Genomic DNA, 22,649 nt, shown 5'->3' with positions numbered 1-22,649 from the left:
CATTGACAGCGTGACGCGTCTTGCACTTTTGAAACAGCGAGTGCTTTTAGATAACGCTTACAGTTGCGACAACGTCTCAGTTTACTATTATTGCTGAACAGCTATATAAATTGGCTCAGAGTCGAACCTCATTTGCTTCTTTTCCAGAAATCGGGACGTCGTTTGTGTTACTACAAGAAAATTAGTACATAACTCATTGATTTCAGTAAAGTAGAAATTCTTTCCAAAAAACAAAACAATCGTGTATGTTGGTGGCACTGTAGAAACACAAACAACAGACGAATAATTTTTGTTCTCTACAAAATGTCAATTTTGTTTATTGTGATTTAGCGGGTTTTGTTACGATGCATGTAGAATGGAAATATTGGTGTCGTCTGTGTGCTAGTGCTGATGGGAATGCAACAGTTGTGTTCAAGAGTAAGGATCGTCTTCTGCCAGACAAAATTTTTAAGTATTTGTCTATATTGGTAAGTAAAGGCGCCTATAGTATGTACCATAAACTTTACGGCAGCGGAATATTCGATGTAAATTGTGAACTGCAATTCTTAATGTCTTGTTTTCATTGAATGATTTTGAAACTGTGAGCTGATAATTAGTCTGAATATATTTACCGTATTAATGTGAGGTTATACAATCGCGAAAGAAATGGTCCAGTGTAAGAAGCGTCAAAATGTTATTGTTCGGCAACCCTTTATTTTCAGATTGAGAATCAAGATGTGTTACCGCAATCAGTATGTGAAAGCTGTGTGAAAAAGATTGGTTCATTTGATCGGTACGCAGATCAGTGTCTTCGTGTACAAAGTATGTTTAAAACTATGATTGAGGAAACGGACGGCGCTGATGCCAAAGCCGGCTTCGTTAGTCAAGAATCCCCGAATGAAACTCAAGCTGTTTTGCCGTCCCACGAGGTGAGTATAAATAAGGACTCAGATCATGATCTTCGTGTGCCGGTATGTAAGTATTATGCATCCTCTTCTTTGGTACCACGTTCAGCATATAAGAAACAACAATTTTACTGCAGTCTTTAGGCTACAGAAAAAAATCCTTAGAGCCATGACAGGTGCAGAAAAAAAGCAATCATGCAGACTTTACTTCAAGGTCTTTGTTCATACAACTGCTCCTGGCCTCTATATCGAAGTTTTCTAAACAAAACCCACAACTTTTTGAGAATAACCTGTTTAAGCATGATTATGAACCGAGAAACAGATATCAGTATATGTTACCAACTCATAGGCTAAATGGGTATAAGGCTGAGAAATAAAATCTGTGAAAAATTTAAAAATTACCAACCAGAGGAATTTTGACTTCATTTAAAAAAGTACTTAGCAAGTAAATATTATTACAGTGTAGAGGAATTTATGAGCAATTGTCACAAATAATTATTCCTGCTGTTTAATTTTATTCTGTTTCATGCTGAGAAGTACTTTAAGTAATTATTTATTCTTAATTTTACTTTACAACAGACTGAAACCAACTTTTTTTGGAAATTTTGTTATTCAGTTATGAAAGTCTATGTGACTGCTGTTGACACCATCCCATGATTAAAATTGCAATAATAAAAATTAAATTGTTGGCATGTTTTCTGTATACTGAAATGCATCATGAAATTACCTACTAGAGAATTTTCAGAAAAGTCATTTTGGTGTACCGCTTCATACAAATACACGTTGAAACAATATGAATTAGAATTCAGATAAAATATGGAATGCAGTGGCAATCATGCGAGAGAAGTGTATTTTTCATGGATTGCATTAATCTTGCTTTGACAGTCACATATTTCTCTGTGAATTAGAATAAAACAGAACATCTACTAGGAGCTGTAGCTGTAATGTGGATTTGCGGAGAGATCATATTTCACTTTTTGATCAGTCATTGAATTAATACACACCAGGTAATTGTTGCTAGATGTAAATGTAGTGATATACCTGTAATGACAGTTGTTACTGGTTTTACTCCATCAGAAAGGGTGCTTTGCTCTTCTTGTTCATGGTATTAATTATTGAGAGATAAAATCAGACCAACTCATCCAGTGTAAGAAGAGTTGGTACCTTATTGTTCAACCATTATTTATTTTCAGGCTGAGAATTTAGATGTTTTACCACAATCTGTTTGTGAAACTGAATGAAAAAGCAATCAAAAATATATTGCCTCTAACCTCTAGTTACAAGCCCAGTTCACTCACCATTTGATTAAAGAGAGTTAGCCTAAATAAATACTCTACAGTACAGTAATGAATCATTTTGTCACAGCATAACTTTAACTGCCTTTCAGTTTGACTGCTTGAAAGTCTGATCTACAGCGAAAGCCCTGTGTGATCTCACAAATGATGTCCTGATTGAACTTGACACCTAAAACTATTCTGTTGATATATTCTGTGGCATGACCAAAGTCTTAGACTTTGTAAATATTCTATCTGCGAAAGTAAAATGTTATGTTAGTAATGACAACCATTTGACAGAAATCGGAGGATGACATTGACTAATCTCACTACAGGAATAATACTAAACACAGAATGATGGAATATAAAATGTGGTGCCCCTCAAGGTTTCACATTCTTGTTACATCTTTCTTTATAATATAATCTGAAATTGAATACAAATAGAAATTTGATGATTACAATGTCTGTGTTTATATATTGTTTGTATCTTCACAGTACAATGGACTTTAGATACGCTTGTATGCTTGAAGAAATAGTCACTGTGAAAACAATGGTAAACATAGCAAAAAGATGAGCATTCTGCAACTATGCATCAACATCAGCTGTTTGTGACATTAAAATGTGTACCGAACTGGGGCACAAACTAGGATTTCCTGCTTATCACAAGCGCTCACACAGTTCGTGATTCACACACAGGATGACATTTTTTTTCACAATATGATGTCCTTCAGACATACATGCATGTATCTTCACAATGAACGTATGTCTGAAGGACATTGTATTGTGAAGATACAAATACTGTATAAATACAGATACTGTTCCCATCAGTGCTGTACCCACCCCTTCATGGGCTAAAATGACAATATAACATTTGTCTCACTGTGAGATAATCGTGGATTGTGCAAGCACAAGGGTTGTGATGTGTCTGCTGCAACTATGTGCATATTACATGGATAAGCTCCAGGCCGCCAATGCTCAACACTTTGAATACTCTGTCGATGACATTTGTGCGGGCCAGCCAGCAGAGGCCACCTGCAGTGGGCCACATGATTTGTGGACACAGCATGGGATCCGTCACACTGTCTACCGTAGTCATCCTCTTTATAAGTGCAGTGCAGCCAGCACTTGCTCTCATATTGTGTTTTTACGTATTATCAGCAACTACTTATCTCAGTACCTGTACTGTTTCTATTTTTGTGTCTATGTCCTCAACCGTTGTTCGCTTGTATGTGAAAGAATAACTTTTGTTCATTGTGGCTGGGATAGGATGTAGATGATAAAATTTGCTGATTACATTGGGGGAGAGGGTGTCCCAGGGCCACTCCTGTTCCTTATTTATATAAATGATATGTCCTCTAGTATTACAGGTGATTCTAAAATATGTCTGTTTGCTGATGGCACTAGTTGGTATAAAGGCTTTTGTGTGCAATATTGGCACTCCTTCAAACAATGCAGTTCATGACATAAGTCCACCCCCCTGCGAGTCCAAGGGTTAGAATAGGCCCGATGTATTCCTGCCTGTTGTAAGAGATGACTAAAAGGCGTAAGGTTTGACCTCCATTTTTCAAAATTTTCCGGAAGAGCGAGCCAATTGGGGAAGGGTGCCTTACATGGTGCATCATGGCCATTGTGAATTGAGATCTTTATCCCACTTTCTCGTCTTCGCATTCCAGTCCCGCTCATTCTCCATCTCTTGGGAAGGACACCTTCCTGGGTGCGTTTTCCTCTATGTAGTATGCAGTGTCACTTTCTGGTGACCATGGACTTCTTTGCACCTGATATCCAGCATGGTAACCAATCTGTTGTGGTGGGGCCCCCTTAGCACGCAGAGATCGCTCTGCTGATGCCTGCGCAACTCCCCGCATATGCCAAGGGGTAGATGCCCATCCCCCTGAGGCCTCGGGACTCCCGGTAATAGCCATCCTGCCAGATGGCCTTCGCTGCTGCTGGGTGGCACCTTTGGGAAGGGCCCCTGGTTGTAGTGGGTGGCATCAGGGTGGATGACACGCAATGAAGCGTAGTCCATCATCTATTGCTGGTGGTGAAACACAAGCAATCTCTAAGTGTTCACGAGCTCAATTCAACGCACAGAAGTATGACCTGAAATCATTCCTCTCCCTGGCCACATCATGGGAGGAATGTTAGGCTAAGGATGGCAGCGGATCTTATTTGCCCCGGTACCTTGTATGTTCAAGAGCTTATGGGGAATCTTTCATGACGATGAAGCCTTAGTTTTTTGTTGAGCATTTAGAGCACAAGTTTGGGGAATTGGATGGCTTGTCCAAACTGAGATTTGGGTCAGTCTTGATCAAAACAGCATCCTCTGCCCAATCACAGACTTTACTCGCTTATGACAAGCTGGAGGATGTTTCTGTAACCATCACGCCCCATAAGAGCTTAAATATGGTCCAGGGTATCATATTTCAGTCTGACGATGGAGTTGAGTGCCAATTTAGAGCAGCCAGGTGTACGTTTTGTCCGGCGTGTCCACCGGGGTCCGAGGGCTAATCAGGTTGCCACTGGTGCCATCTCCTTGGCCTTCGAGGGCGGTACATTGCCCAAGAAGATCAAGGTGATGGTCTACCACTGTGATGTAAAGCCCTATATCCCTCCCCTGATGTGGTGTTTTAAGTGCTGGTAGTTCGGCCATATGTCTTTCTGCTGTACTTCGAGCATCACATGTCAAGATTGTGGACGCCCATCACAATCCAATACTGCATGTGCCCCACCTCCCATCTCTGTCAATTGCGGAGAGCACCATTCGCCTTGCTCACCAGACTGCAGGATTCTCCAGAAAGAAAGGAAAATCATATAGTACGGGACCCTGGACTGATTGACCTACATTGAGGCTAAGAGAAATTTTGAACGCCTGCATCCTGTACGTCTGACATCATCTTACACTGCCGCTACAACAGTTCTGGCACCATCAGCTCCGCCAGCCCCAGTCACCTATCAAAGCCGGAAGACTACAGACTACGCCTGCCCCCTTATTGGTAGGGGGCATTTCCCTCCCTGTTGCTCCTGCACCACCTACTTCGGGAGCAACACCCCCGCCCCCCACAACCACACAACCATCGGGGACATCCATCCCCACTTCTAAGCTGGAGAAGCGTGAGTCTTCTTTGGCTTCTCTTGCTAGCAAGGGGTCCCATGGGTCACTCCCTTCCCAGGTTTCTGCTTGTGGGAAAGATGACACCCACCAGTAACTGTAGAGCTCAAAAGCAGCTGGTTGTAGAGCTTCACGCTCATCCTCAGTCCTGGAGACTGACTCAGTGAAGTCCTCCCAGCAGCCACGGAAACCCATGGAGCAGCGAGAGAAATCCATAAAGAAGACCCCTAAGACCAAGGAAGTTGCGGTTAGGAGACCAAACCACCACTACCTACAAGCTGAGGATGGGGTGGAGATTCTGGCATCTGCTGAGGACCTAGTTCTCACCAGACCCTCAGACACAACGTATATAGACTGCCCAGGCAAAAAGTCGGTGGCAGCAGGTGACTCTGAGGCATAAACTACCTCATTGAATGTTCCATGCCTTCACAGTCTCACGATGACGTCATCCTCCAGTGGAATTGTGACAGTTGTTTCCACTGTGTGGCTGAGCTACGGCAACTGTTAAGCTTTCCACCTGCCATCTGCATTGCCCTCTAGGAAATCTGGTTCCCTACAATGCAGACCCCTGACCTCCGCGGTTTTAAGGGATATTACAGCAACCATAGTGACTGTAATTGAGTATCAGAACTTCTCCCATCTATTCACTGGAGAGCACATGATGACCTGTGTGGTAGTAACAATTTCCCCATCTTCCTGTCACTGCCCCAGTGTCAGGCCCACGGATGCCTATCCCGATGGGATTTAAACATGCCAGACTTGGAAACTTTCACCTCTGCTGTAACATCAATGTCATGGTTGAGCAGGTGACTACAACAATTGTTTCTGCGTCAGAAAACGCGATCCCTCACTCTTTAGGCTTCTCTGGCGTAAGGCAGTCCCTTGGTGGTCACCAGAAGGAGCTATGGAGCGTCTGTGAGCTCTACAGAAGCATAAGCGGCACTCTTCCGTGGAGCACCTCATAGCCTTTAAACAGCTCCGTGCTCACATTCACCAACTTATCAAACGATGGAAGCAGGAGTGTTGAAAGAGGTACATCTCGACCATTAGGTGCCATACATCACCTTCCCAAGTCTGGGCAAAGGTCAAACGTCTTTTCGGGTACCAGTCCCCAACAGGTGTTCCTGGTGTTACCATAAATGGCATGTTGTCTACCGACACAAATGTGATTGCTGAGCACTCTGCTTGAGCCTCTGCATTGGAGAATTACCCCCCCGCCTGTCGCACTCTCAAACGGCAGCTGGAAGGGAAAGTCCTCTCATTCACTACATGCCACAGTGAATCCTATAACGCCCCATTTACAGAGTAGGAGCTCCTCAGTGCCCTCGCAAATTGCCCTGGCACTGCTCCTGGGCCATATCGGATCCACAGCAGATGATTAAACATTTCTCATCTGACTACAAGCGACATATCCTCATCATGTTCAACCGGATCTGGTGTGATGGCATATTTCCGTCGCAATGGCAGGAGAGCACCGCCATTCCGGTGCTCGAATCCAGTAAAAACCCACTTGATGTGGATTGCTATCGGCCCATTAGCCTCACCAACATTCTTTGTAAGCTGCTGGAACATATGAGGTGCCGGCAGTTGGCTGGGTCCTGGAGTCACGTCCCCTACTGGCTTGCATGTCAGGGCAGTTTTCGCCAGGGTTACTCTACCACTGATAATCTTGTGTCCCTCGAGTCTGCCATCCGAACAGCCTTTTCCAGATGCCAACACCTGGTTGCCGTCTTTTTTTACTTACATAAAGCACGACCTGGCGACATCATGTCCTTGCCACATTGTATGAGTGTGGTCTCCGAGGCCCGCTCCCAATTTTTTATCGAAAGCTTCTTGTCACTCCATACTTTCCATGTCCAAGTTGATGCCGCCCATAGTTGCATCCATATCCAGGAGAATGGAGTCCCATAGGGCTCTGTATTGAGTGTCTCTCTATGTTTAGTGACCATTAACGGTCTAGCAGCAGCTGTCGGGCCCTCCGTCTCATCTTCTCTGTATGCAGACGACTTCTGCATTTCATACTGCTGCTCCAGTACTGGTGTTGGTGAGTGGCGCCTACAGGGAGCCATCCATAAGATGCAGTCATGGGCTCTAGCCCACGGCTTCCAGTTTTCAGCCGCAAAGTCGTGTGTCACGCACTTCTGTCGGCGTCATACCGTTCATCAGAATGCAGAACTTTACCTTCATGATGATCCACTCACTGTAGTGGAGGCATATTGATTCTTAGGACTGGTTTTCAATCCTCGATTGACTTGACTTCCTCACCTTCGTCAGCTTAAGCGGAAATGCTGGCAGCACCTCAATGCCCTCTGTTGCCTGAGCAACACCAATTGAGGTGCAGATCACTCTGTGCTGCTGCAGCTCTACAGAGCCCTCGTCCAGTGCTGAATTGACTATGAGAGTGTGCTTTATGATTCACTCAGCATTGCATTTAGTCGACCCTGTGCAACCATTGCGGGGTTCAGCTAGTGACTGAAGCTTTTAGGACAAGTCTGGTGACCAGTGTACTGGTGGAGGCTGGAGTCCCTCCATTGCAGATCAGATGTGCACAACTGCTCGCCAGTTACGCTGCACACATTCGTAGTTCTCCTGAGCATCCGTCTCCTTTTCCCGCCACGGCAGTCCATCTCCCGCATCAGCGGCCGAGGTCGGGGCTAACGATTGCGGTCCCTTTTCTTTGAACTGGAGTCTTTCCCTTTACCACCTCTACTTGCGGTTCATTCATGTACGGGTCCATGGTGTACGCCTCGGCCGCAGCTTCATCTGCACCTTTTGCTTGGCTCTAAGGACTCTGTTAACCCCAGCGCTCTCCGCTGTCACTTCCTCTCGATTCTTGACGTGTTACGGAACTCTGACGTGGTTTACACTGACGGCTCGGTGGCTCGTGGTCATGTAGGCTTTGCATATTTTCATGGAGGACATATTGAGCAGCACTCCTTGCCAGATGGCTGTAGTGTTTCCGCTGCAGAGCTGGCGGCCATATCTCGTGCTCTTGAGCACATCCTCTCATGCCCTGGCACGTCATTTCTCCTGTGCTGACTCATTGAGCAGCCTACAAGCTATCAACCAGTGCTACCGTTGCCATCCTCTGGTAGCGTCCATCCAGAAGTCCATCCCTGGAACGGTTCTGTTATTCAGTGATGTTTGTGTGGACCCCAGGACATGTCAGAATCCCTGGCAATAAACTTGCCGACAGGCTGGCCAAGCAGGTGATGCAGAAACCGCTTGTGGAGATGGGCATCTCCAAAGTTGACCTGTATTCTGTCTTATGCTGCAGGGTTTTCAGGCTTTGGGAGACAGAATGGCATAACAGTATGCACAACAAGCTGCGTGTCATTAAGGAGACAAGTGTGTGGAAGTCTTCCATGCGGTCCTCTCGCAGGGAATCAGTTGTCCTTTGCCAGCTCCGCATTGGCCATACATGGCTAATGCATGGTCACCTACTCCATCGCAAGGACCCACATCTGTGTCGCTGTGGCTCCCGAATGACAATCGTCCACTTCTTGCTGGACTGCCCACTTTTAGCCGCTCTTCGGCGGCCTTTTAACTTTCCTGGCTCCCTACCTTCGGTGTTCCCCCCTGCGGGTCCGGGGATTAGAATAGGCCCGAGGTATTCCTGCCTGTCGTACGAGGCGACTAAAAGGAGTTCAACCGTTTCGGCCTTCCATGTGATGGTCCCCCTTGGGGTTTGACCTCCATTTTTCTAAATTTCTACAGAAGTACGAGCCTTTTGGGGAAGGACACCTTACGTGGTGTACCACTGGTCCTAAGTGCACTCAGACCTTGGCACTCAGCATTGCACCGGCGTTGTAACCATACCCACTATTGTTCAAATTGGGCCTAAACGCCTTTTGGGTTGTCCCAGTTACGCCCATAGTGCGTCTCCATCTGCACCAGCGATCATGATGGACTTTCCATGGCACCAGAAATCCAGCACGGTAGCCAGCCCGTTGTGGTGGGGTCGTCATGTACCCTCTAGGTTGTAGCCCCCTGACAACACAGGGATCGTACTGCCGATACCTGAGCTGCACCCTCCCCACGTCGGCCAAGGAGTAGATGCCCGTCTCCTTGGGGCATCAGGACTCCCGGCAATGGTCATCCTGCCAGGTGGCCCTTGCTGCGGCTGGGTGGCGCCCGTGGGGAGAGCCCCTGGTCGGAGTGGGTGGTATCGGGGCGGACGTTTCGCAGATGAAACGTCACCACGTATCGGGTCGCTCTGCGGCCGAGTCTTTTAAAAGAAAAAGTACCGTTTCTGGTTCTGGTTCTCCTGCCCCTTCCCCCTTGGCCACTCCATGGGAGGAGGGACAGGCCCGCCGGCTTGGAGCGAAGTACTTCCCCCGCTATTTGGTCTGTTCTCGGACCGATGGGGGGACATTCGCCACCTCCAAGCCCATGTTCTTTGTTCAGCACATTGAGGACATCTTCGGGGAAATCGAGGCTCTCAGCAAGATGCGTTCAGGGTCCGTACTTATCAAGACCACGTCCGCCACACAGTCGGCGGCGCTCCAGGCGTGCGACCGCCTAGGGGACATCCCAGTCTCCATTGTCCCACATCTGGCACTCAATAGGACGCAGGGGGTTATTTTTCATCGTGACCTCCTGCTACAATCTGATGAGGAGCTCAGGGCCAACCTGGAGCGCCGAGGCGTGCATTTCGTCCGGCGAGTCCAGCGCGGCCCCAAAGACCGTCGCATCGACACTGGGGCCTTTATCCTCGCCTTCGAGGGGGACGTTCTCCCAGAGAAGGTAAAGGTAATGTGCTACCGGTGTGATGTGCGACCCTACGTTCCGCCTCCTATGCGCTGTTTTAGGTGTTTGCGCTTTGGGCACATGTCGTCACGGTGTGAGGCTGAGCCCCTCTGTGGCGATTGTGGCCGTCCTCTTCGTGAGGAACATACATGCACCCCACCACCTCGGTGCGTTAATTGTCCTGGCGTCCACTCGCCTAGATCCTCAGACTGCCCCGCATATCAGAAGGAGAAGAAGATACAAGAAATCAAAACTTTGGATCGGCTGTCTTATTCTGAGGCCAGGAAGAAGTACGACCGCCTCCATCCCGTGCCATTGACCACTTCATTTGCCTCAGTTGTGTCCACTCCTTCTGCGGTATCCTCACCCCTCTCCTGTCCCCCCTCTGCCTCCTCCGCCCATCAGGGGGCTCTGCCTCCACCTCCCAAATCCCTCCCTTCCAAATCCTCCTCCCCCGTGGCCCCCACCCCCTCTGCCCCAGGGGCCATCCTTCCTCCTCCTTCCCCCCACACGCCACCTGAGAAGCGATCCTCTTCTCAGGCGTCCATTGGGGAAACGTTCCGGACCCCGGCTTCCGAGGTCCGGCGTTCCAAAACGGACCCCGCGCGTGAGGACCTTCTTCGGGTCCAGCCCACCGTCCCTGTGCCTCCTCGGCCTTCCAAGAAGGCCTCCAAGAAGAAATCTTTATCCCCCTCTCCACCCCGGCGCGTTTCGACTGACGCTCCATCCGTGAGTCGCCGCTCCCGGCCGTCCTCAGTTTCGCCGGGACGCTCTGCTGCCAGGCGCTCAGCTGGCCTTTCGTCGGCAAATGATGCTGCCCCTCCTACACAACCAGGGACAGCGGCCGCAGCTGGCGACCAGTCGATGGAACCGGATCCGCCTCCCGTCGGTTGTAGCGTTGTTCCCTCGCAACCTGGCCCTCCGCGGCCGTCGAGGTGACCAGCTCTTCCCCCGTCTCGTTCCCACAACTTTTTGACTAGCGATGGCGTTGTTTCATTGGAACATAAGAGGTATTCGATCTCATCGGGAGGAATTACAACTGCTCCTCCGCCTGCACTGTCCGCTCGTCCTTGGACTCCAGGAAACCAAGTTGCGCCCGACTGACCGTATTGCCTTTACCCACTACATCTCGGAGCGGTATGACCTTACCCCTGTGGACGGTGTCCCAGCTCATGGTGGGGTCATGTTGCTCATTCGGGACGACGTCTATTACCATCCCATCCCATTGACCACCCCACTCCAAGCAATAGCTGTCCGCATTACTCTTTCTGCTTTTACTTTTTCAGTTTGTACCATCTACACTCCACCGTCGTCTGCCGTTAGTCGGGCTGACATGATGCACCTGATCGTTCAGCTTCCCCCGCCATTTGTATTGTTTGGCGACTTCAATGCCCATCATCCCCTTTGGGGCTCTCCTGCATCCTGTCCAAGAGGCTCACTCTTGGCAGATGTCTTCAATCATCTCAATCTTGTCTGCCTCAATACCGGCGCCCCGACTTTCCTCTCGGACTCCACTCATACCTTCTCCCACTTGGACCTCTCAATATGTTCTACCACTCTTGCCCGTCGGTTCGAGTGGTATGTCCTTTCTGACACCTATTCGAGCGACCACTTCCCCTGTGTCGTTCGTCTCCTGCACCACACCCCATCCCCACGTCCTTCGAGCTGGAACATACTGAAAGCTGACTGGGGACTTTACTCATCCCTGGCGACCTTTCCGGACCACGATTTTCCCAGTTGTGACAGTCAGGTCGAATACCTCTCGGCTGTTATCATCCATGCTGCCGAACGTTCCATTCCTCGTACTACTTCTTCACGTCGCGTTTCCGTCCCCTGGTGGAACGAGGCTTGTAGGGACGCTATCCGTGCTCGACGACGTGCTTTACGCACCTTTCGCCGCCATCCTACGTTGGCGAATTGTATTGAATACAAACGACTCCGAGCGCAATGCCGTAGAGTCATCAAAGACAGCAAAAAAGCTTGTTGGGCCTCTTTCACCGGCTCCTTTAACAGTTTTACTCCTTCTTCCGTCGTTTGGGGTAGCCTGCGCCGGCTGTCGGGCATTAAGGCCCACTCCTCGGTACCTGGCCTGACCTCAGGTAATGCGGTCCTTGTTGATCCGGTGGCTGTCGCCAACGCCTTTGGCCGCTTTTTCGAGGAGGTTTCAAGCTCCGCCCATTACCATCCTGCCTTCCTTCCCAGGAAAGAGGCAGAAGAGGCTCGGCGACCTTCCTTCCACTCGCTGAATCTGGAAACCTATAATGCCCCCTTTACTATGCGGGAACTCGAACGTGCGCTTGCACTGTCCCAGTCCTCTGCTCCGGGGCCGGATGCCATTCACGTTCAGATGCTGGCACACCTTTCTCCGGCGGGCAAAAGCTTCCTTCTCCGTACCTACAATCGCGTCTGGACCGAAGGTCAAGTCCCCATGCGTTGGCGTGACGCCGTTGTTGTTCCTATACCCAAACCCGGGAAGGATAGACACCTTCCTTCTAGTTACCGCCCCATTTCTCTTACAAGCTGTGTCTGTAAGGTGATGGAGCGCATGGTTAATGCTCGGTTAGTCTGGATTCTTGAATCTCGACGGCTCCTTACTAATGTCCAATGTGGCTTTCGTCGCCGCCGCTCCGCTGTTGACCACCTCGTGACCTTGTCGACATTCATCATGAACAACTTTTTGCGAAGGCGCCAAACGGTAGCCGTGTTCTTCGACTTGGAGAAGGCTTATGACACCTGTTGGAGAGGAGGTATCCTCCGCACTATGCACAGGTGGGGCCTACGCGGTCGCCTGCCCCTTTTTATTGATTCCTTTTTAACGGATCGAAAGTTTAGGGTACGTGTAGGCTCCGTATTGTCCGACGTCTTCCTCCAGGAGAACGGAGTGCCTCAGGGCTCCGTCTTGAGCGTAGCCCTTTTTGCCATCGCGATCAATCCCATTATGGATTGCATTCCACCTAATGTCTCAGGCTCTCTCTTTGTCGATGACTTCGCGATCTACTGCAGTGCCCAGAGAACATGCCTCCTGGAGCGCTGCCTTCAGCGTTGTCTAGACAGCCTCTACTCGTGGAGCGTGGCAAATGGCTTCCGGTTCTCTGAAGAAAAGACGGTTTGTATCAACTTTTGGCGATATAAAGCGTTCCTTCCGCCATCCTTACATCTCGGTCCCGTTGTTCTCCGATTCGTGGACACAACTAAGTTTCTAGGGCTCACGTTGGACAGGAAACTGTGTTGGTCTCCACACGTCTCTTATTTGGCGGCCCGTTGTACACGTTCCCTTAATGTCCTCAGAGTTCTTAGCGGTTCATCTTGGGGAGCGGATCGCACTGTCCTGCTTCGCTTGTATCGGTCCATAGTCCGATCGAAGCTGGATTATGGGAGCTTCGTCTACTCGTCCGCTCGGCCGTCCCTCTTACGCCGGCTCAACTCCATCCACCATCGGGGGTTACGTCTTGCGACCGGAGCCTTCTACACTAGTCCTGTCGAGAGTCTTTATGCTGAAGCTGCCGAGTTACCGTTGACCTACCGGCGCGATGTACTGCTGTGTCGGTATGCCTGCCGGCTGTCGTCTATGCCCGACCACCCCACTTACAAGTCCTTCTTCGCCGATTCTCTCGACCGTCAGTACGGGTTGTATGTGTCTGCCCTGCTGCCCCCCGGAGTCCGCTTCCGTCGCCTGCTTCGACAATTGGATTTTGCCCTCCCTACCACCTTCAGAGAGGGTGAGAGCCCGACACCACCTTGGCTCCAGGCTCCGGTTCATATTTATCTCGACCTCAGCTCACTCCCGAAGGATGGTACTCCGGCTGCAATGTATTGCTCACGGTTTGCCGAACTTCGTGCTCGACTTGCCGGTCACACCTTTATTTACACCGATGGCTCCAAAACTGACGATGGTGTCGGCTGTGCCTTTGTCGTCGGGGCCGCCACATTTAAATACAGGCTCCTCGACCAGTGTTCCAGCTTTACGGCCGAGCTTTTTGCTCTCCATCAGGCCGTTCAGTATGCCCGCCGCCACCACCATTCATCATATGTACTGTGCTCTGACTCACTCAGTGCTCTTCAGAGCCTTGGAGCTCCCTATCCGGTCCATCCCTTGATACAACGGATACAGCAGTCCCTCCATTCTTTGGCTGATAATGGTGGTTCTGTCAGCTTTCTGTGGGTTCCCGGACATGTGGGAGTGCCTGGGAATGAGGCTGCGGATGCTGCAGCCAGGGCTGCAGTCCTCCTGCCTCGGCCAGCCTCCCATTGTGTCCCGTCATCCGACGTTCGTGGGGATGTCTGTAAGAGGCTTGTGTCGTTGTGGTGGGATGCTTGGTCATCCCTCCAAGGAAACAAGCTCCGGGCAGTAAAACCGCTACCAACTGCTTGGACAACATCCTCCCGACCATCTCGGCGCGAGGAGGTCCTTCTGACCAGGTTGCGGATTGGGCATTGCCGGTTTAGCCACCGCTACCTGCTCTCCGGTGACCCAGCCCCGCAGTGCCCTTTTGGTCAGGCATTAACAGTGCGCCATGTTTTATTGTCGTGTCCCCGTTTTAGTCAATTTCGTGTTGTCCTGTCCCTGCCATCTACTTTACCGGATGTTTTAGCTGATGACGCTCGAGCAGCTGCTCGTATTCTGCGTTTTATAACTTTAACTGGCTTGTCCAAGGACATTTAATCTTTTTACTTATTTTGTCTGCATCTTTGTCGGGTCCTTCTGGTGTCCCCTCCATCCCCTTGAGTTTTAACAGATTCCATGTGCTCAAACAACAGTGACTGGGCGCTAATGACCTCAGCAGTTGAGCGCCCTTAAACCCAACCAAAAAAAAAAAAAAAAAAATACCTTCGGTGTTGGGCAACGATGCCTCAGCAGCAGCTTTAGATTTACGTTTTATCCATGAGAGTGGGTTTTATACTTCTATGTAGGTTTTAGCACATTTACTTTGTCCCTCTGTGTCCTCCACCCTAGTGCTTTTAGGGTGGAAGTTTTAATGTGTTGCAAAGTGGCTGGCTCTTCCTTTTTATTCTCGTGGTTGGCCAGCCACTGTAATCTGCTTTCTTGTTTTACTCTCTTCTGTTTCTAGGGTCTCTCTGTTGTTTTCTTGTCCTCTTTTGTTCCTTTTAGTGTTCGTTGCCTTTCCTTTGTTCTTGTGGGTTTTCCTTTCTTTTTGTTTTGTGTTATATGTCTCGTCCGTTTTATTCCCACACTTGTGGCATTGTTTTATTAGGAACAAGGGACCAATGACCTTGTAGTTTGGTCCCTTTCCCCTCCTTTAAACCAACCATCCAACATAAGTTCATGGCTTGTAGAAAATAAACAAATGCTAAATTAAAATAAACCTCAGTTTTTACAGTTTCTAACATAGAGGTCAACGAAATCCAACCTTTTAATTTCACAGTGTGGGCATATGATTAGTGAAACTGAACAGTTCAAATTTCTTGCTGTTCAGATAGATAGTAAACTGTTGTGGAAAGACCATGTTCAGGATCTTGTTCAAAGACTCAATGCTGACATTTTTACTATTTGAACAGTATCTGAAGAAAGTGATAGTTCGACACGAAAAGTGGTCTACTTTGCTTATTTTCATTCACTTGTCATTTATGGTATTATATTTTGGAGTAATTCTTCCCATTGTAAATGGATATTTTTGGCTCAGAAATGGGTACAGTTCGGGCAATAAGTAGTGTAAGTTCACGAACTTCTTGTCAACCACTGTTCACTAGTTTGGGTACTTAGGCATTGGCCTCTCATGACATGTATACGTCGTTTCTTGTTAACAACATCAGCTTATTCCCAAGAATTAGTAGCTTTCACTCACTTAATACTGGGTAGAAATCCAGTCTGCATTTGGATCACACTTCCTTGACACTTGCGCAGAAAGGTGTGCAGTACACTGCTGCATCCATTTTCAATAAGCTACTATAAGAATTCAAAAATCTTAGCAATAATCCACGTGATTTCAAATCGAAACTGAAGTTTCCTCATATATCACTCCTCCTGTTCTGTTAAGGATTTCCTTAAAAAATTAAGCTGATTCTTGTGTTATATTGTTGATTGCATTTACATGAACTTATAGTTTGTCTTTTTTTGGCTTCATAAGCATTTTATTTTATCTGTTTTTACTTTTATGTTGTAATTTCATGTACTGACACGTTCCATGGCCTTGGAGAGTTACTCCTCAATTTGGTCCTATGCAATTAACTGTGTAAAATAAATAAATAAATCTTTAGTGAGAGTAATGAGGAGTAAGAGAAATGAATCTAGTAATAAACTTAACATTAAAATTGGTGACCAAGAAGTAGATAAAGTTAAGAGAGTTCTGTAACCTTGGAAGCAAATTAACATATGAAAGAAGCAAGAAGGACATAGAAAACAGACTAGAACAGGCAAAGAGAGCATTCCTGGTCAAGAGGAGTCTGCTGATATGAAACATAGTCCTTAATGTGAGGAAGAAATCTCTGAGAATGTATGGTTGGAGTACAGCACTGTATGGTAGTGACACATGGACTTTGGGGAAACCAGAAAAGAAGAGAATCAAAGTGTTTGGGATGTGGTGCTACAAGTACGGTGTTGAAAATTAGATTGACTGACATGATAAGGAATGAGGTGGTTTTCTGTAGAATCGGCAAAGAAAGGACTGTGTTTGTAACACTGACAAGTAGAAGGGTCAGGATGATATGACATGTATTAAGACGTAAAAGGAAAAACTTCCACAGTACTGAAAGGAGCTGTAGAGGGTGAAAACTGTAGGGGAAGAGAGCTTTAGATGTAATCGATGGCAAGCCAGTAAAACCTGAGCCACTCTCTGAAGGTGCTAATGATGCAGCAATAAAGAATCATAAAGCCAAGTCAGATTTTTATCATAAAGCGAACAGTTATACCAAGTCGATGATTACAGGTGCAATTACATACACTGTGTATCAGAAGATGATGGACAAAGAAATGGCTCATGAACCATGGGAGGCACTGAAGCAGAATTTTGAAGCATCATCAAAGGACCAGCTGTTCAAGATTTGTTCAGATTTCTTCACATCTAATGGACTCAGGGAGAAGACATCTCCACACACATAGCAAAGTTAACAAGTCAGTGGAATGAACTGAACAACGGGCTTAAATCAAAGGGAGAAACAGTGCTACCTGATCTGATGTTGGTATGTAAAGTTTTACATATTCTACCTGCAAGTTTTGATTCTTTTAAATTGAGTTGGATGTTATTAACGAAAGATAATAAGAAAATCTTTGATGAATTAAAGGAACAATTGTGCATGTTTGAGAGAAATTTCACTAAGAGTAGTGACAAAATTGAACAAGAGGCATTAGAGTCAAATCAGGTGTACAAAACAAAATAAAAACTAACAAATTCAAAGTTAAAGGAAAATGTAACTATTGCAAAGAATCGGGTCACTGGATCAAATATTGTAAGAAGTGGATTGCTGATGGAAGACCAGCTCAAAATACAACTGTGCAGAAAAACATGGACAAAACTGTAGTAACGAATGTAGCATTGTTTACTATTTGTGGGGAGGCTTGTTCATTAGAAGTGGATGTATACAATTGGTGGATCGACAATGGTGCAACAAAACATATGACAAATAGTCCTGATTACTTTGTCAGCTTTGAAGCATTCAACAATCCTTGCTGCATAATGGCCACTGGACAGGAGTCTGTAGAAGCAACAGTAAGAGGATCAGTTCAGATTGTGTCAACAGTTGGCAGCAGATGTGAAGAGCTGACCCTGACTGATGTCTGGTATGTACCAAAAATTTCCAAAAACCATATTTCTGTTTTAGCTGCCCAAGATCGTAACAAAAATAATATATTTCAGTCAAGTACTACATATTGCTCTTTGACAATTGGTGGTGGAAATTGTAAAGTTAGTGGCACTTTTTACAAAGCAGACATTAAGCCCTTGGTGCCAGAGAAGGGTGCAACTGTGAATCTTTCAGTGGAAGACAGATTTGATGTACTTCAACTGTATTATGAGAGATGGGGTAATCAAGACAAGTGTCATGTTAAAACAAAACTCAAAAAGGAATGTAACATTGATGTTAAGGAAGGGGCAGAAATTTGTGAACCTTGCAAATTTGGGAAGGTGCATCATCTACCATTTGGAACTAGAGAAAAGTAAACAAGGCCTGCTGAGTTGATAACAGCTGATCTGTATGGATCTTTTCATGAGTCATTCCAGAAGAAATGTTTCCTCGTCTTGTTCAAAGACAATTACACCAAGTTTCGCTATGGTTACTTTGCTGCAGAAAAATCAGAGTCGAGTAAAATTCTCAAAGATTTTCTCACACGTACAAAGGCATTGGAGTACTCTGTTAAAGAGATGCTGAGTGACAATGGCAAGGACTTTGATAACCAAGAGGTTAGATCCATCTTAAGTTCAAATGGTATAACACAGCGATTGACTGCTCCCTGTACTCCTGAGCAAAACGGTATTTGTGAGTGGGATAATAGGACAGTTGTTGAGATGGCGAGGACACTTAAGTATTCAAATCCAAATGTCACTTATCCAGAACAGATATGGGCTGAACTGGTTAACACAGCAATTTACATCTTGAATAGGACATGAAGTTATCTGTAAAAGGTGTCAGTCCTCACGAGTTATGGGAATGCAAAAAGCCTCGACCTAAACATCTTAGGATTATTGGCACAACATGTTATGCCCACATTCCAAATGAAAAATGAAGGAAATGGACGAGAAAGCTGTGAAAGGACATCTCATTGGTTATGATGGTGATGAATGCTTCAGGATTTGGATAAAGGAAAGTAATTCAGTTGTGCTGTCCAGAGATGTGCAGTTTGAAGAAAAACCGGGATGCTGTACTGAACAAGTTACGCTACCATCTCATGACGCTGAAAAGCCCATTGCAGGTCCAGATTATATTAAAAATCAATCAGAGAATGAGGAAAATACACACTCATAAGATAGTTTGGCGCATGAAACTAGTTCAGACACAGACCAAAATACCTCAGTGATTGTGCTATGATAACAGAAGATTTCTTTGTCACAACTGAGGTTCTTGAAACCTATGAGGATGCACTTAGACTTGAAGACAGCTTCAAATGAAAAGAAGCAATGGACAGAGAAATGGAATCTCTGATCAAAAATGAAACCTGGGAGCTTGAAGACTTACCGAAGAGAGCCAAGGTAATACCATGTGATTGTTTTGAAAACAAATAAAGGGATCAGATCAAAAAATTTAAAGCTCGACTGGTTGCCAAGGGTTTCAGTCAACGAGAAGTTGGGGATTACAGTCAAACTTTTAGTCCAGTTGCACAAATGACAACAATTTGGTCTATTCTGAGTGTTGCTGCAACTAAAAGAATGTATCTCGGGCAGTTTGATGTGTCAACGCCCTTCATGTATGGAAAACTTGAGGAAACCATTTAGATGGCACAACCAGTGGGTTATGAAGATGGTACCAACAGAGTTTGAAGGTTGAAGAAAAGCCTGTGTGGTTTAAAACAAGCACAAAGATGCTGGAACAAGCGATTCAGAGAATTATTGGTTGGTCTAGATTTCAGAGTAAGTCAGGCAGATCCATGCTTGTACATTCAAAATAAAAATGGCAAAGAAGTTCTAGTAATTTAATATGTTGATGATGGGTTGGTAGCTGCCACTGATTCAAATGATCTAAGCATTTTCTTTCAACAATTGCAAAAGGAGTTCAAGATCACAATGGCACCTGAAAACTATTATTTAGGTCTGCGGATTGAACATGGCAATGATGGCTGTGTTAAGATTCACCAGAAGGCATATGCACAATGAATTTTAAAATGTTTCAACTTTTCAGAGTGTAAAGCAATTTCCAACCCAATGTTGAAAGTTACAGATGTTTCACAGTCAGGGAAAGATGACATGGTAAAACAGTCTTTCCCATATAGAGAAGCTGTTGGAGCATTAATGTATCTGACGCGTGGCACCAGACCAGACCTAGCCTTCAGTGTAAGTGTTCTGTCAAGATCTTTTGAGAATCCCACCAAGAAGACATAGTAAAGAGGGTTTTTCGTTATGTATGAGTAACAGCTGAATATGGAATCTCATACAAATCAAGAGGAAAGAGCACAACTCTGGAACTGAAGCTGAACTATTTGCTGCAAATGAAGCCGTCAAGGAGATTATTTTGTTAATTCTTCTATTCGGATAAACAAAAAGACTATGTGAAATTCCAGTTCTCCGAATTGACAATCCAGCAGTAGTAAAGTTGGCAGAAAATCCAGAATTTCATCACCAAACCAAACATATAGCCATCAAGCATTTCTTTATTCATTAAAACTTTATGAAGGAAGAAATAGAGTTCATCAAATCCCATCTGAAGAGCAGGTAGTGGACATCGTGACCAAAGCTCTACCGAAGACACATATGAAGATATTGTGTAATCTTATGGGTTTGCCTGTTTGTTGATTTCTATTTAACAAGGGAAAGTGTTAAAGTAAATTCTTTCCATTAACATATTTAAAAAGAAGTTTTGTGTTAAATTATTAATCAACCTCATATATGAGCACAGTGCAGTCACATGATTGATGACTATAAAAAAAAAAATTGTTCAGTGCTTTTGATTAATATCTGAACTTGAGTATTTGTAGTGTTATTGTGACAAGGAATACGAAAAGGTGGAACACAAATATTATTTGCACGAGTTGTTCAGTATTATGCTAAACAGCCAATTACTAACTTTGACAGCCTTATAAACAAAATTAAAAATGTTGCCAAGCTTTAAGACAACGTTCGTCTTCAGAACTAACTATTGGAATATACAGGGCTATTACAAATGATTGAAGCGATTTCATAAATTCACTGTAGCTCCATTCATTGACATATGGTCACGACACACTACATATATGTAGAAAAACTCATAAAGTTTTGTTCGGCTGAAGCCGCACTTCAGGTTTCTGCCGTCAGAGCGCTCGAGAGCGCAGTGAGACAAAATGGCGACAGGAGCCGAGAAAGCGTATGTCGTGCTTGAAATGCACTCACATCAGTCAATCATAACAGTGCAACGACACTTCAGGACGAAGTTCAACAAAGATCCACCAACTGCTAACTCCATTCGGCGATGGTATGCACAGTTTAAAGCTTCTGGATGCCTCTGTAATGGGAAATCAACGGGTCGGCCTGCAGTGAGTGAAGAAACGGTTGAACGCATGCGGGCAAGTTTCACGCGTAGCCCGCGGAAAATTGGCTCATGCCACAACTGGAGACCAACAGCGCCGACTTCATCTTTCAACAGGATGGTGCTCCACCGCACTTACATCATGATGTTCGGCATTTCTTAAACAGGAGATTGGAAAACCGATGGATCGGTCGTGGTGGAGATCATGATCAGCAATTCATGTCATGGCCTCCACGCTCTCCCGACTTAACCCCATGCGATTTCTTTCTGTGGGGTTATGTGAAAGATTCAGTGTTTAAACCTCCTCTACCAAGAAACGTGCCAGAACTGCGAGCTCGCATCAACGATGCTTTCGAACTCATTGATGGGGACATGCTGCGCCGCGTGTGGGAGGAACTCGATTATCGGCTTTATGTCTGCCGAATCACTAAAGAGGCACATATCGAACATTTGTGAATGCCTAAATAAACTTTTTGAGTTTTTGTAGGTGTGTGCAAAGCATTTTGAAAATATCTCAAATAATAAAGTTATTATAGAGCTGTGAAATCGCTTCAATCATTTGTAATAACCCTGTATATGTACAGCATATGTACACAGTTACATTCTCATGATTAACTACATTGGTTTGTCCTGCACCTTAATTGAGATGGGGTGTTGTGTTAGGTGGAATTGAAGAGAGAGATAAGGGAAGGGAGGACATAATGGCTGAAGGTGAAAGACAGCATGGGAGTGGGATAATAATGTGGCACAGGTCAGCTCACACTGGCACAGGTATGTGGAATTGTTTGTGGCACATGATGAAGTGGAAGACTGGACTAGCAGAGGGAAGTAGAACAGAGGAAAAAGGAGATTGCATAGAGGAGAGCATAGGTGATATTAGACTGAAGTCGACGACAAGGGTGCTAGTGGAAATTGAGACCTGCAAGATTGCAGGATCTGAGGATGTGTTGTAAGGACAGTTTGTAACTACTTCATTCAGAGAAGCTAGTATTTAGGGTGGGGAGGAGGGGGGGGGAGGGAGGATATCTATGTGATGGTTGTGAAAAAGCCATTGAATTCAAGTGTGTTATCGTTAGCAGAATGGTTTGCTACTGGGTGGTCAACTCTGTTCTTGGCCTCAGTTTGATGGTGACATTTATTCTATGGACTGATGGCCATTGGCTATTCACAGCTTAACAGCTGTGCAAAAGCTGCAGCACAGCTGGTATAGGACATTAGTGCTTTCACAAGTGAACCTACTGCTAACAGTGTGTGCCTTTGATGGGACTGGTGGGTGCATAGGACAAATCTTGCACATAAGCCGTCCACAGTGGCAAGAGGTTAGCAGTAATTGAGGCAAAATGACAAAACAGAATATTTATAAACTGAGTGGGTGATGGAATAGTACTTTGAGAGAGGCATGAAGGAATGTATACTCTGCCTGTCCCTCATTTCCAGATATCACAGTATATAGTTGGAAGTCCTGGTGAACTATGTTGTCAAGTTGCAATCCAGAGTGGAGATAGGTAATTCTGGTAGTAGTAGTAG

The 22,649-nt window shown here is 45.8% G+C and overlaps 1 protein-coding gene across 1 annotated transcript in view; it reads left to right on the top strand.

The window, feature by feature from the left end:
* The first annotated feature begins 335 nt into the window (after positions 1–335).
* Positions 336–22,649, top strand: part of LOC126163165 (uncharacterized) — an 86,283-nt gene continuing 63,969 nt past the window's right edge. The window contains exons 1-2 of the mRNA XM_049920112.1: positions 336–467; positions 702–908. Coding sequence (XP_049776069.1) covers positions 345–467; positions 702–908 — 330 coding nt within the window. The 5' untranslated portion in view covers positions 336–344. The remainder of the gene's footprint in view (positions 468–701; positions 909–22,649) is intronic.

The sequence above is a fragment of the Schistocerca cancellata genome, chromosome 1 (assembly GCF_023864275.1).
Source record: "Schistocerca cancellata isolate TAMUIC-IGC-003103 chromosome 1, iqSchCanc2.1, whole genome shotgun sequence".
NCBI lineage: Eukaryota > Metazoa > Arthropoda > Insecta > Orthoptera > Acrididae > Schistocerca > Schistocerca cancellata.
The sequence above is the reverse complement of the archived record's forward strand: the minus strand, read 5'-3'. Positions and strand labels throughout refer to the sequence as shown.